General features: G+C 37.4%; 1 protein-coding gene across 4 annotated transcripts in view; it reads left to right on the top strand.

Moving 5' to 3' along the window:
* Positions 1 to 14,568, top strand: part of KDM5A (lysine demethylase 5A) — a 123,535-nt gene extending 108,967 nt beyond the window's left edge. For all 4 annotated transcript variants that reach the window (XM_073222821.1, XM_073222822.1, XM_017663603.3 and 1 more), the window contains 2 exons: positions 2,979 to 3,386; positions 12,268 to 14,568. In XM_073222821.1, the coding sequence (XP_073078922.1) occupies positions 2,979 to 3,386; positions 12,268 to 12,474 (615 nt within the window). In that variant the 3' untranslated portion in view covers positions 12,475 to 14,568. The remainder of the gene's footprint in view (positions 1 to 2,978; positions 3,387 to 12,267) is intronic.
* The last annotated feature ends 1,196 nt before the right edge of the window (positions 14,569 to 15,764 follow it).

The following is a 15,764-nucleotide window of genomic DNA, read 5'->3' as shown; positions in this document are numbered from 1 at the left end:
TCTAATCTGCTTTTAAAACCCTCCATTGTGTTCCTGAATGATTGGATCTCTGCCCTAAATTCGTTCCTGAGTTCTTAAATATTTTTCTGTACCTCCAGGAGCATGTTTATGATTTTTATTTTGAACTCTCTTTCAGGAAGATTGATGAGATCAGTTTCACTTGACTGTTTTTTCTGAGTTTGTGGTATTTTTGGTTGAACCAGGTTCCTTTGATGTTTCATATTTGTATGTGGCGCCCTCTAGTGCCCAGAAGCTCTACTCTCTGGAGCTGCTCAGCCCCTGGAGCATGTCCAGGTCACAGGGGAGCGCTACTGGTGCCTGGGGGGAGGAAAGAGCTGTTTCCTGCTGCCCAGCTGCTATACCTGTCTCCACTGTCAGAACCAGTGGCCCAAACACACAAGTATAAGCCTCTGTGCTTTGCATTTGTAGCTGCTATAAGCAGGGCTTCCCTCTGGCTAGCCTGACGCCAGGGCAGGGTTTGCTGGTTTGCAAGCCAGGTGCGGGCTGGCCAGGAGGAAGGCGCAGCAGGCTGTGTATCAAGGTGAAGAGCCTTGGAGCTGCATAGCCAGCCAGGGGAATGGAGTGCCTGAAGATCATGAAATTTCCCAACTTGCTGGGTAGAATGCGCCCAGACAATCTTGTCTACCTGTCCTTTCTCCTCAGCAGTAAACTCTGTGCAATCCTTGCCCCTTTAGCAGCCCTCTCGCTGTTAGAAAGTCTCTCAGGCTACCCACCCAGAGCACCCAGATATGGGGATCCCTGTTTTCCACAAGCAGCTGGAATCTCATTCATAATAGCAACAATATTAGAAAATTGTCTTAGCTTTCCAACCCCACTAATCACCAGAGCACCATGCATTGCAGGTTCGTGCTCCCAGACCAGATCTCCAGGGCTAGGTGTTCAGCAGTCCCAGGTCTCCACTCCCTTCCCACCCCATTTCCCTTCCTCCCGCCAGTGAATTGTGGTGGGAGAAGGGCTTGGGTCCCACTGGACCATGGCTTTGGTGGGTTACCCTGTTCCATGTCTGTTCTTTTCTCCAGGTGTATGCAATCTAGCGCAGCCTTCTTTCCTGTTGCTTTTTCAGGATTAGTTGTATTAATTATATTTTCATATTGTATGTGGTTTTAGGAGGAGTTCTCTTTCTCAGCACTCGCTCCACCATCTTTAATCTTCTCTCAGACTTTAATGCAGCATTCTTTTGGGTCCTGCAGAGTCTTAGGTTCCTTTCCAAGATTTTCTAGTCTCAATCTGTGGAAAAACAAGTTCTCAAGAGTTACTTCTTAAGTAATTATTAAGCTTCTGTTTTTCAGTATTTCTTTTTCCACCTATCCCCTTGTTCTTTTGGTTACTAGACACGTTTTACTATTAAAGTATTGAATGTTTATTAAGTGGGTACATAATAGCAACAATATTAGAAAATTGAAAAGAAAAATAACAAATTATTTTGGTTTGTCACATCAGTTATTTTTCAACCCTTGCCAAAGTCACTGAATACCCTTTGTACTAAGATTATGGGTGCACTTTTGTATGTTTTGCTGACATTTTTTATAACTTTTTATCCAGTAAGCATTTATTAATTGAGTTAATAAAGAACTTTAGTAGTGGTAAATGAAGGCCAAAAAAAGTTAACTGTGTAAATTAGTGTACATTTAGCTTTCTGTGTATGTTTTAATCTCAGTTAAACAGATGTTGTGTAATGTTCTTTACTCCTTTCAAGTTCCTGGATCCAATCCCAATGTATATGCAGGGAGGAGAGAGGGTCTTCCCACACAAACACCACCAAGCAGTTCTTGAACACCAGTAGGGTGTCCAGAACTCTATATTCTGATGTTTCTCTTGGAGACAGCACTAGATTTCCTAGGTTAAGGGCTGGATCCTACAAGACTGCCCTCCACCCCCAACTCCAGGTGCCAGTCACAGGCCCCAGGCAGTTACCTGTACTTCTGACTACCAGCTACAGATTGGAGGTTCCCACAACCTCCCCCCTAGGTTATATTAATTTGCTATAGCAGCTCTCAAAACTCAGGAAAACACTTGATGTTTACCAGTTTAATAAAGGACCATGAAGAATACAGGTTAACAGCCAAATAAAGAGGCATATAGGGCAAGGTCACAAATAAAGGAGCTTTTGTCATGGTGGAGCTTGGGGACTGGCACGGTGGCACGTTGAGGCATCCTGGTTACACAAGTATAGAAGCTGTTTCCAACAGAAACAGGATCCAAGAAAGCTATAAGTTCTCAGGGGTTTTTGTGAGGGCTTCATTGCATAGTCATGATTGACTAAATTATCAGCCATTGACTGATTCAGCCTCCAGCCCCTGCCCTTCGGTGGGGTCCAAAGTCTCACATTAACATGATGGGACACCCACTTCATCTGTAAGACTCTGAGTGTCTTTAGGAACTGTGAGTGAAGACCAAATACACTTGGGAAATACATATTTTGTCATCTGAATGAGCAAATAGGTATTTCTTAGGACTCATTATCTCACAGAGGTGCTATAAACTATGGTAAATATGCTAGCAATAACCTTTTTGCACCTTTGCACCCTAGTAAGCTAAAAATAGGTATTTAGGGCTTGTCAGTATATTTTACTCTTTAGTTATTTTCGTTGACTACTTTGCCTTCTTAAAATGTCTTAAGTCTTTTTAGAATATTTATTGTGATGTAATGTACACAATGTAAAATTTAACATTTTGACACTTTTAAAGTACACAATTCAGTTGTATTAATTACATTTACATTCACAGTGTTATACAGCTGTCACCACTATCCATTTCCAGAATTTTACTCATTCAAAACAAACTCTGTGTCCATTAAACAATAATGTTATTTCCTCCTCTCTCCAGTCCCTGGTAACCTCTTTTCTGCTTTCTGTCTCTTAATGGATTTGCCTACTCAAGATACTTTATATAAGAGAATAAAACTGTTTTTAAATGTATTTGTTTTAAGATTGTTTCCTAATTGTATATTTTTGAAGGATGACAGCATGGAAGAGAAACCATTAAAAATAAAAGGAAAAGACTCTTCAGAGAAGAAACGGAAACGGAAGCTTGAAAAAGAGCAGCTTTTTGGAGAAGGAAAACAGAAGTCCAAGGAGTTAAAGAAAATGGATAAACCTAAAAAGAAGAAATTAAAATTAAGTACAGAAAAATCAAAGGAACTGAACAAACTGGCTAAGAAACTTGCAAAAGAAGAAGAGAGAAAGAAAAAGAAGGAGAAGGCTGCTGCAGCCAAAGCCGAGCTTGTGAAGGAGAATACCGAGACGAAGAGGGAGAGGAAAGTGCTGGACATCCCCTCAAAGTATGACTGGTCAGGGGCGGAAGAGTCTGACGACGAGAATGCTGTGTGCGCAGCACAGAACTGCCAAAGGCCCTGCAAGGACAAGGTGAGTCCTTGCTGTGTGGTCCCTCGTGAGTGGAGACAGGGGCGGCAGTCATGGAGACATGACGCTTGTCACGATGGGGACCTGGGCCTGGTTCTGGGATTGGAGCTTCTAGCATAATGTGTTTTCTATAATTCCTTTGAACTGTTTTGAATTATGATCTCTTAGCTCACTGTGCTTAATAGAAGAAATGCTGTGTTTTAAAAATCGTATACTTAGTGAACATAATGAGACAGGAGCAGAGAGAAGCTGTGTGATAGCCAGGGCTATCGTGTGTAGTTGGCACCACACATCACACAACAGTCTGTGTCTTCCCTCCAGGAAGACTTTCAGAACCATATACCTTGTCGGCCACGGTGGTCTGAAAAATTTCTGGGCAGTATTCTCAGAGCTCTAGCAAGTTGCGTTGGGATTGATACTAAAGACCTAAAACCTAAGGGGTTAAATGTTCCCTTTTGGTCTGTCAGCTTCATGCAGGCCTATGTGCAGTCTCCTAAATGGAATGTGTTTTTGTTCAGTACTTAATTATTTTATGCGAAAAACAATTACTACCTTTAAAAGTATTATTTAAAAAATTTTAGCCCTAAATTTTAAGTGTAGTAATTATATGATAACCATTCTTTAGGTAATGGTGTTATGAACTTCTGAGAAAGATGGATGGACTTTATGAAATAATTTCAATTCATTAAATGACTGGAGGCATCTGTAATGGTTCCCATCATAACACTAGTAAATTCATAGTTTTAGTTTTATTATGCTTCATTATACCTCTTGACAGACAGTTGAATTTTAATAGCTCCTCAGTTTGAATATAAGAACAAAGTAAAACTGCATCATTACTCCCTTACTTCCCTCCTTAGTCACATCCTTGTTAGAGCCTGAAGAGATCACATTGTCCAGGCTCCTCATTTTACAAATGATAAATTTAGAACACAGTGAAGATAAATGATGTGACCAAAGTCACAGAGCCAATTAGCGGCAAAACTAAGAGTAGAGCCTTGATTCCCTGGCTCCTAGACCAGGTTCTCTCCACTAGTATCCCCACCCACCAAATAACTGAGATATAAGTACAAAAACACATTCCAAAACTAAATACTTCTTATATTTAAATTACACTTATTAAATGAAAATGAATATATAATAAAATAAATATATACCATAGTCTAAACCTCCAAGGGCAACAGCTATAAATATTTTAGTGTGTTCCCTTCTAATTCCTTTTCTATATAATTTTTTTTTTGAGAGGGCATCTCTCATATTTATTGATCAAATGGTTGTTAACAACAATAAAATTCTGTATAGGGGACTCAATGCACAATCATTAATCAACCCCAAGCCTAATTCTCAACAGTCTCCAATCTTCTGAAGCATAATGAACAAGTTCTTACATGGTGAACAGTGCAAGAGCAGTCATACCACAGAAACTTTCAGTTTTGATCACGCATCATGAACTATAAACAATCAAGTCAGATATGATTATTCATTTGATTTTTATACTTGATTCATATGTGAATCCCACATTTCTCCCTTTTTTTTTTAATAAAATGCTGAAGTGGTAGGTAGATGCAAGATAAAGGCAGAAAACATAATTTAGTGCTGTAAGAGAGCACTTTTCTATATAATTTTATATCATGTCATACTATTTATTCCCTTTTGAATCTTTATTAATTTCATGAGCCTTTTTTCTAAATTATAAAACTTTAAAACATTTTAGTAGATATATATGTGTATATTATATTTTGTCTTTCATTTTGAATTTAGTCTCCTCTGAATTTGTTTATTAAGAGACTGATGAAAGGTTACCTGTCTCTCTTTGCGTGCTGAATATGAACAGCTCAGCATTGCAGAACTTTTTTCTTTTCTTTCTCCTTCAACTAATTTTATGGCAGTTTCAGAACTGGCAGCAAGATACAGTGTTTCTTTTTCAAGTTTTCCCATTGTCCTGCCTACAGTGTTTGTTTATATCCATCTTGAACCTTTTACTTTCTATTTTTTTTCCTTTTCACTTAATCACTCTGCTCAGCATTTTAAATATGGTCCAGGTCATCTTTTATCCCTATTATCTTACTGTAGCATGTAAACACCATCTCATCTGCTCTAAAATTGTTAACACAAGCCCTGCTTACTCAGGGTTATGAGAATAAGTTGAGATGATTTATATGAAAGCACTACTAACCAAAAATGCAATATAAGTTTTAAGATGTGATCATTATTTTTAAATGAGTCTTGAAATTACTCCTAACATTATAGGTATTTTTTAAAAACCTAGGAAGTTATCATCTACATTTTGATGTAGCAAAAGGAGATATAGTTGAATAATCAGGGAAAATGTCTATTTTAAACTGTTCAAACACATATAAAGGTGAGCAATATGTACCTTAACCTGTCATTGGTTTACAGTGGAAGAAACTAAGTAAATGTATTTCTATGTGTCTAAGTTTATTATTTATTTATTTTTATTAATCTGTTTATGTATTTTTATTATGATATAATTAATACACAATCACATTAGCAGCATTGTGGTTTCTAGATTACCCCATTATCAGGTCCCCACCACATACCCCATTACAGTCACTGTCCATCAGCATAGTAAGATGCTATAGAGTCCCTACTTGTCTTCTCTGTGCTATACTGCTTTTCCTGTGCCTTCCACACAGACATTATGTGTGCTAATCATAATGCCCCTCAATTCCCTTATCCCTCCCTTCCCACCCACCCTCCCCAGTCCCTTTCCCTTTGGTAACTGTTAGTCCATTCTTGGGTTCTGTGAGTCTGCTGCTATTTTGTTCCTTCAGTTTTTCCTTTGTTCTTATACTCCGCAGATGAGTGAAATCATTTGGTTCTTGTCTTTCTCCACCTGGCTTATTTCCCTGAGCATAATACCCTCTAGCTCCATCCATGTTGTTGCAAATGGTAGGATTTGTTTTCTTCTTGTGGCTGAATAATATTCCATTGTGTATATGCACCACATCTTCTTTATCCATTCATCTACTGATGGACACTTAGGTTGCTTCCATTTCTTGGCTATTATGAACAGTGCTGCAATAAACATAGGGGTGCATATGTCTTTTGCAAACTGGGCTCCTGCATTCTTAGGGTAAATTCCTAGGAGTGGAATTCCTGTGTCAAATTGTATTTCTATTTTGAGTTTTTTGAGGAACCTCCATACTGCTTTCCACAATGGTTGAACTAATTCCCACCAGCAGTGTAGTAGGGTTCCCCTTTCTCCACATCCTCACCAACATTTGTTGTTGTTTGTCTTTTGGATGTTCGCTATCCTAACTGGTGTGAGGTGATATCTCATTGTGGTTTTATTTTGCATTTCTCTAATGATTAGCGATGTGGAGCCTCTTTTCATGTGCCTGTTGGCCATCGCCATCTGTGTTTCTTCTTTGGAGAAGTGTCTGTTCAGATCCTCTGCCCATTTTTTAATCAGATTACTTGCTTTTTGGTTGTTGAGGCACGTGAGTTCTTTACGTATTTTGGATGTCAGCCCCTTATCGGATCTGTCATTTATGAATATATTCTCCCATGCTGTAGGTTGCCTTTTTGTTCTAGTGATGGTGTCCTTTGCTGTATGGAAGCTTTTTAGTTTGATATAGTCCCACTTGTTCGTTTTTGCTTTTGTTTCCCTTGCCTGGGGAGATATGTTCATGAAAAAGTTGCTCGTGTTTATATTCAAGAGAGTTTTGCTTATGTTTTCTTCTAAGAGTTTAATGGTTTCGTGACTTAGATTCAGGTGTTTGATCCATTTTGAGTTTACTTTGTATATGGAGTTAGACAGTAATCCAGTTACATTCTTTTACATGTAGCTGTCCAGTTTTGCCAGCACCAGCTGTTGAAGAGGCTGTCATTTCCCCATTGTATATCCATGGCTCCTTTATAGTATATTAATTGACCATATATACTTGGGTTAATATCTGGACTCTCTATTCTGTTCCATTAATCTATGGGTCTGTTCTTATGCCAGTACCAAATTGTCTTGATTACTGTGGCTTTGTAGTAGAGGTTGAAGTTGGGAAATGTAATCCCCCCTGCTTTATTCTTCCTTCTCAGGATTGCTTTGGCTATTTGGGGTCTTTTGCGATTCCATATGAATATTAGAACTGTTTGTTCCAGTTCGTTGAAGAATGCTGTTGGTATTTTAATAGGGATTGCACTGAATCTGTAGATTGCTTTAGGTAGGATGGCCATTTTGACAATATTACTTCTTCCTACCTGAGAGCATGGGATGAATTTCAATTTATTAGTGTCCTCTTTAATTTCTCTTAAGAGTGTCTTGTAGTTGTCAGTGTTTAGGTCTTTCACTTCCTTGGTTAGGTTTATTCCTAGGTATTTTACTTTTTTTGATGCAATTGTGAATGGAATTATTTTCCTGATTTCTCTTTGTGCTAGGACATGGTTAGTATATAGGAATGCAACAGATTTCTATGTATTGATTTTGTATCCTGCAACTTTGCTGAATTCAGATATTACTTCTATTAGTTTTGAAGTGGATTCTTCAGGGTATTTTATGTACAATATATCATGTCATCTGCAAACAGGGACAGTTCGACTTCTTCCTTACCAATCTGGATGCATTTTATATCTTTGTGTTTGATTGCTGTGGCAAGAACCTCCAGTGCTACATTGAATAAAAATGGGGAGGTACATGTTTAATTTTAAATAAATTAATTCAGATTGCAAACATTTTGCCACTCATTGCTGTTTTGTAATATTTATCATTCTCCAAGTTTATTCCCAGGGCCAGTTTTCTGAATAACAGGTATATTTCTTTAAAAGCTTTGTAAAGAATTCTAGAACTTTCTTAATTTGAAGTGAAGTGTTTCTCTGAGAAAAGTAAATTAATGCTTGGCACACATCTTCAGAACAAGATGACAAGAAAAGAATATTTTTTTAGGGAAGTTTATGTCCTGAAAATATGCAGCAAAAAATTACTCTGGGGCTCCTTCATATTCAGGTAAATGTGCCTTTACCACTTTGATAACCAGGAATTACTAATCACTTTTTCCCAAAAATGTGCAGATTGAGAAAACCTTGAAAGATTACCTAAATGTACCTAGCCTTAATTGCAAGATCTGTTAGAAAGAAAATAAGAAAAAAATATTATCAGAATAATGTAATTGGTTTTTAAAAAACAATCTGTTGCAGTCATCATTAAATTAACTTCAAGCTGAAGTTTAAAAATAATAAAAGTTTCCTTATTATTTGCAAAATTGCAGTTTGCAAAAAATTAATTTTAAAGTCCAGAATTTATTTTTCTCCCTGAACTCTGCTCCTCCATCAGTCTATTTGGTATGAGGAATAAAATAAGTTAACTTGAAGGAACAAATTCTTTCAAGCTAGTATTTAAATAACATTTATTTTCTGCATTAGAATAAATATTAATCATCTTACTTATGAAAATAGATTTTTTTCCTCTTTACCTTTTTTATCCTCTTACTGTGGGCTTTTTCCTTGCCATTACTACTTCCTTAAGGAGTTCAACATGGTAAATAAAGAGATTAATTTTGCAAACTTCTCTCTCTCACTTTCATTATTTGTTAGCCACTCTGATTTTATGATTTTTGTGGAGTGTTGTCTCAAAGTGTTTGCATTATCAGTGGCTTTATCAGTTCGTGTCTAATGCTAGAATTAGCTAAATGAGTCAGACACACACACACGCACGCACGCGCGCGCAGTATTGAGATAGGATAACTGACTGCCCCAGTTAGCCTGCTGCTTTTCCTAGTTCTGGCACTGAAATTCCTAATGGAAACCCATTGGTCTTGGGCATACTGAAAGGGTTGGTTATTTCCTGTTGAGAGCACCAAAAAAATATACACAAGATTTCTAAATATATGTTGTACTTCATTAAGGGAATTAAAAAATTTTTCAGATCTGCTTTTTGCTTAGAACCTTGATACAAAAGAGATTGAATACAAAAGCTCAATTGGGTAATATCTAAAGTAAGACTACCACTAAATCACCAGGCTTTCTTTTTTTCCTTGTGGAGTAACATGCTCTAAAGAAATGAAAAAAATACAGTAATTTTTTTAGTATAAATGTGAAACTACAGAGTAAAACACAAAATTCAAATTAACACAATTTCATCTATTTAATGTATTAAATAATTTCATTTAGTTAATATATTTGTTTTAAAATTTCCCCAAATCCAAACCCGGTAATGTGTTTGTATCTTGTTGTCTCTTAATCAGTTAATATCTGAGCAGCTCATAGCTGTGAAATTATTTAATATTTGTTTTTGTGATTTGAAAAGTACTCTCCCAGAAATAAAGGGGAAATGTCTGTCAGAGCTTAATATGCAGTCAGCCAAATTTTGTGCTCTTGAATTTTCAGGCTACTACATAGTCTGTTGCTTCTGTGTCAAAATCATCTGTGATTTCAGTTGACATTCCATACTGGTTTGCTGTATGATCCCATGGGCCTTTTCAAAAGAAGGTAGAACTGGAATTGGTTGTTAGTAAATGAACATGACAAATACATTAGTAAGAGAAGGACTGTTTTTTCTCTGCAAGATTGTTGGGGTAAATTGTTATATAACCTGAAGGTTGGGATAGAATCTGTGTACTGATGAGTATCTCAAGAAACGTTATGTGTTCTTTTGGAATGGTGGGAGAACTAGACTTAACAGACTTAGGAATGGATGTCTAGCCAAAATCACAGAGGGGAAAATCTTGTCTTTCTTATTTGAAAAAGAGTGATAGATTTAATTTCAGGAAACTAGAAGCCAGTGAGTATAGTGCAGAATTAGATTTTTAAAAACATGGGCCCACTTTTCCTGTCAGCGGACTGATAAATTGGTAACTTCTTTACCCTGGATTTGTATGAATGAGTACTGCACTGGATTGAGAGGTTTAGGGGAGGGGGGAGCACAGGTGTTGTTGGTTCAGGGATGGATCATAAACAAGGTAATATTCCAAATCCAGGCAGCTCAAAGAAACACAGCTAGTCTTCGGACCTTCACCAGCTCTGAATAGCCAAAACACTTAACCTGGATTCACTTACTGTTGAATTAGCACTTTGTCAGTCTTCACCTGCTCCCAGTACCTTCATTTTCTTGGTTTTGTACAGAAGTTATTTCCCTTTTCTATCTCTGATATAATTTGCCACAAAGGAATGTTTAGTCACTTTCCTTACTGTGCAGATTTCACAGACTAAAATTACGTGATTACAGAACAGAAACAGTTTTAGGAAGGAATTGTTAAATTGCTCTGAATTTACCGAAAACACTATCACAAAATGCTAGTGGATGATCAAATTTAGAATATGTAAGAATTACCTGAAAGCTTATTAAAAATGAGGTAGGCTTCTGGTCTGTACCTCCAGGATACTCTGAGTCTGGGTTTGGGATGGGCCTCAGCTGCACGTTGAACAGACATAGCAGGTAATTTTGATGCAAGCAGGCTACTCACTGAGAAGCAGTGCTGCTGGCAGTTATTTCAAGGTATAGAATGTAACATACATGTAAAGTAGGATAATCAGTAGAGCCATGAGACTGACCTTAAAAAGTGCCTCCAAGTGCCCAGGCAGTGAACTAGGTGTTTTGTCAAAAATTATTTCACTCGATCCTCTAAATAACATACAAATAGTATATTATCTCCATTTTACAAATGAGGAAATTGAGCCTTAATGAGATTAAATGATGTGTCTTAGATTATACACATTAGAACTCAGAATTTGTGACTGAACTCAGTACTCTACCGCACTGCATTGTTTCATAAGGTCTAGAACTCTAGGATAGGAACAGTGAAAGCAGATTATTTGGACAAATCATTTCTTCCAGCCTTTGTAACAGCCCTAAAACTACTTTCATGACTATCATAGTTTTGATAATTTTTGTCATACGTAGAAACTAATTTTGAAAGCTACATGTATCCACTCACTTAGCGAAAACTTTGCCCTGCTTTCACCTCAGCTGTACTGAGGTGCTTACTTGACCCTTCATGCTCCTTACTTGGCTTTGATCTCTGACAAAGCTCGTTGTTTTCAGAAGCAGCTTCCTGAACTGCCAGTGAAGAGTAGCTCTTCTAATTTTAAAGATTCTCTTCTGTCCTGACCTCAACTAAAAACTACCACAGTTACCTTCTAAATATAAAAGCCAAAAATCCCTTACTGTCAATTCTAGGCCCAAAGTTTAAAGTCACCAAACTACAGTCCCTTGCCAGCCTCCTGTAGTCACAATGTTCTCTGAAGGGTCAAAATCTGCCTAGCATCCTCTGCTGACCTATCAGTTATCCAGTCTTTAATTCAAAACCCCACAGTAATCTGACCTGTGTCTTTGATTGTTTTAATTAGTTAATTTGTAAAATTTGACCTCTTGATATTTGCTAACTTTTTATAGGAGTTGTATTTGTAATGGAAGAAGAGAAGAATAAAAAATATTAGTTTTAAAAGTGGCCTATGTGACTGCTTTTCTGAAAAGGTATTTAATGCTCTCAGTATTTTGGCTTATCTCTTTGAAATAAAGGTAATACACAAGATTGCCTTCACATTGTTTTACTCTTCCTTTCTTGAATGATAATTGCATTGTCTTAGAGCCTAGAAATTGTTAATATTAGCTAAAACTACTTGGCTGCTCTATTGTAAGTTCCTTTTTTGTCAAGTTTTTCTCAAACATGTTTTTTTACCTCACAAGGAGCCCCAGGTATCTTATGAGGTAATATAAGAGGCCTAATTTTGTGGACATACTATGGTAAAATATAATTTGAGGGTATTAACTTCCCAGTTTCTTGGTTTAAAAATAACCCCATAAGCAATCATTGTCTATTACTGGACATCGCAGTTGTCTGCTACCATTTAAGCCAAGGAAGCTCTTTGGTTTGCTTTTATTCTAGGCTTACTGTTTATGTAACCTAACCTTTCCCAATCTTGTCTCCTGCAGGTAGACTGGGTACAATGTGATGGTGGCTGTGATGAGTGGTTTCATCAAGTTTGTGTGGGTGTCTCTCCAGAAATGGCTGAAAATGAAGATTACATCTGTATAAACTGTGCAAAGAAGCAGGGGCCAGATAGCCCAGGTCAAGTACCACCTCCTTCCTTCCTCATGAGCTATAAACTACCAGTGGAGGATCTTAAGGAGACCAGTTAGCAGAAGCTGGGCTTGTTTGGGACACGGGGGCAAACAGACCACACTGAGACCTTAGTCATCAATTAGAGTGGTTTAAATCCACTTGGAATGTTGCTTCCAAAGACAAATGGCCTTCAGAGAAAGTCCTCTTAGCTGACTTCCTCTTTGCATAGACTGTGATCAACATTCTTTTGTCAACACATCTGTGCAGAGGGTGTCTTCTTTGGTACAACAGCCAATCTTTCAATTCATGTCTCCTCTGAATATGGTTTGTTGGAAAACCAGACATTCAGTTGAGCTCTAGGGTGGTTGGTTGGCATTAAACACATTGGTGTGCTAGTGGGGCTTGTAGGTTGTGGCTTAGGGCCAGCTGATACTAGTTAGAGGTTTACGGCCTATAGGCAGCACACCTGGAGGTGCTGATTACTGGATCTGCTTAGTTAGGATAGTCGGAGAGGAGTCAGAGTACCACTTTCCTTCTGCTATAGCCTGGCATTTAATGCCCTGCAGAAACAGAAGAGGTACAGGGCCAGAGTTACTCCTATTAAAAGTCATGTTAGTGACACAGTCTGTAGACCTCAGCTTCTTGTATTTGTACCAAGAAGAAAACCCCAGATGAGAAGCAGATCACCTAATATTCTTGAGGATGAGGATGATGTCATCTAGTTCGGAAGTCTGACTAGAGTGGATCTGGGAAGAAGAACCTCCTCATTTCAAGGCAAGGAGCCTTTTTTGGCTTTGAGAAGTCTTGCTGTCTTGGGCCTCCATTTCAGAGAAGAGCAGGTACATGGATCCAGGCTTCTGCAAAAGAAGAGAAGACAAGTCAGAATCTTTTACTGGAACAGCGATGCATGCGTTTTGGGGGAAACCTTCCATTCACAAGTATACCAGATAGCACCAGGCTTCAGGTATGGCCATGAGCAAGGCCGGCAAATACCAGCATTTTGCCTTGCAGCCCTGACCCCAGTGTTTGCTGTTTCCAGTACTGGTAATACCTGATTGTGGCCCACAGCAGATGCCGTTGAATAACACCATGGCTTCATGGTGTGGGGTTGTAGTACCTCGGAGTGATGAAGTTGTTTTAGTAAATCCATTTTTAAAAAAAAGAAAAAAAGGACTTGTTTTTACTTTTTTCTAAATGTCTCTGACTACTGATTGTTCTATAAATAGATTATTTTTCCTTTTTTTAATATACATATATGAATATATAAATACATATATATATATACTGTTACCAGCAGCATATGACAGTCTCAGCATCAAAATCCTTTTGGGGGCTTGCTTTCTCTTTCTTGCTTTTTAATAAAGAAATCCCATTCCTTCCTTGTGGTACAAGGAGTTAGCACTTCCTTCTCCATCCAAGTCTGACCAGATGTTCCATTTTGTTTTAGTTCAAACAAATACTGTATTTCTTTTGTGTACTGGGACTTGTCCCTGTCTCCTGGGAAACGTGGTCTTACTCTGTGATGGCTGTTCTGTTTGGTTTTGGTTTCGTATGTAAATGTTTAAAACTATGGTGCTGTGTCCTCTTCTGTTGTGCTCTCTGTTCTTGGTGAAGTGTAGGTAAGCTGTATGGAGACTCCTACTAGAAGGGGACTAATTTTTTTTAAAAGACAAAAAAACTAAAAATAGTGTTTTGTCTTCACTATCCTGTCTCCCTTTATTTTGGTTTAGAAATCTGTGGTTTGACTTAAATTCATCAGTTTTCCTTTAAAGTGGGGAGCAGGGTGGGCCTAGAGAACAGTGTATAGTCTCCTGTTGCCTTTTTGCCCCAATCTCTTAAAGAAATGTCTTCTAGTACCTAGAAGTGAAATGTACTGTCCAGTTACAGTGTAAGTGGGTATGAGATTTAACTCAAAAGGCGTCTTATTAAAAAAAAAAAGCTTTCCTATAAAATCCAGTTTCTGTAAATGTTTCTCTGTAGTTCATACTACCTATTTTTAAATGAGCTCTACCCTTAATATTATATGTTTTGACCTGTGAGGAGGTTCATAAGCATTGCTGTGCATGTGTCCTAAGGTTTCATTTCAAGTATGTGTATGATTTAGGATTTCAGTGGATATTGCAAGGTAACTAATAAAAGAATTTTATAAACTGACAAACTATATAAAGATATTAAGAATTTCATCTGGTTACTGTTATAAAAGCACAATACTTCTTGACTTTTGGTTTTCTCTGTAAAAATCTTCAAATACTTGTGGGTTAAAAATTGAACAATTTTAAGTGATGGCTGTCTGGCATACATTCAAAAATATTTTTTCTTCTTCGTCACCCATTTAACTACTCAGACCATCAGTGGAGGGGTGTGAAGATCTGAGAAAGATGGCTAAGGTGCTCTGTCTCTTGGAGTATGTGGATGGACACAGGTTTAGGGAGTAATTTATGTCCTTAATATGGTATTTCCCTGCTGGAAATCTGAGAAAAATGCAAGTCAGTCTCCATCCGTGAGTTACCTCCTGGTTTATCTTAGGTCATTTTGATACTTAATTTACTTGATACTCTGGGATTTTCTGTGTTTATTTGAATGTCACAAAGGATTTGGTCTAACTCTGGACTGTAGATTTAGACCAAGGTTAAGAAAACGTGAAAGAAATTAGTAAAGAAAAAGGAGGAAGAGGAGAAGGGAAAAAAATAAACATATACAACTCTACAGTTTGGGAATTAATGAACTAAGATTCATCTGTTCAAAGAAATGCTTAATGTTCTAATATAAAACATTGTTTTCAGTTAGGAAACAACTTATTTACAACTTAACTCTGTTCTTCAGTATTGTTACCTTTTATGTTAAAATGATTTAAAATATTTCCCCTTTCTATCTCCTCAAAATTTGGATTTTCATCATGGGTATTTTACTTATATGTTAATTCTTTCAAAGACATTTTTTACTACCTTCATTATAAACTATTGGCAAAGTTTATAGAAAGAAAAGTTGAAAACATAGTTAGGTCTTTAATATTTTCAAAGTCATTGGAACTATGCAAACTCCGAAGTTTACAACTATAGCATTGGCAGTTAGCTCTCTTCTTGAGGGAAAAGGGGACAATTTCCTCCCACAAATGTTTATTTCACTTCCTGATAAGTTACTGTGACAAAGCCTGTGAAGATGTAGATGCTAGGCACCCTTACTTAGTTGCTGCAAACCAACTTTGCACTGCATGATTCAGATATATGCGTCAGTAAAATTACAAATTACCGTATATCCTACTTTGATTGGAAAGGCAAACATTAAATCTGTAATTGCCCACGATTCACCTCAGTAATCAGAGCCCTAGGAAAGGCTAACAGACCTGTATGATGAGAATTAGAACGGT

The sequence above is a fragment of the Manis javanica genome, chromosome 15 (assembly GCF_040802235.1).
Source record: "Manis javanica isolate MJ-LG chromosome 15, MJ_LKY, whole genome shotgun sequence".
NCBI lineage: Eukaryota > Metazoa > Chordata > Mammalia > Pholidota > Manidae > Manis > Manis javanica.
The sequence above is the reverse complement of the archived record's forward strand: the minus strand, read 5'-3'. Positions and strand labels throughout refer to the sequence as shown.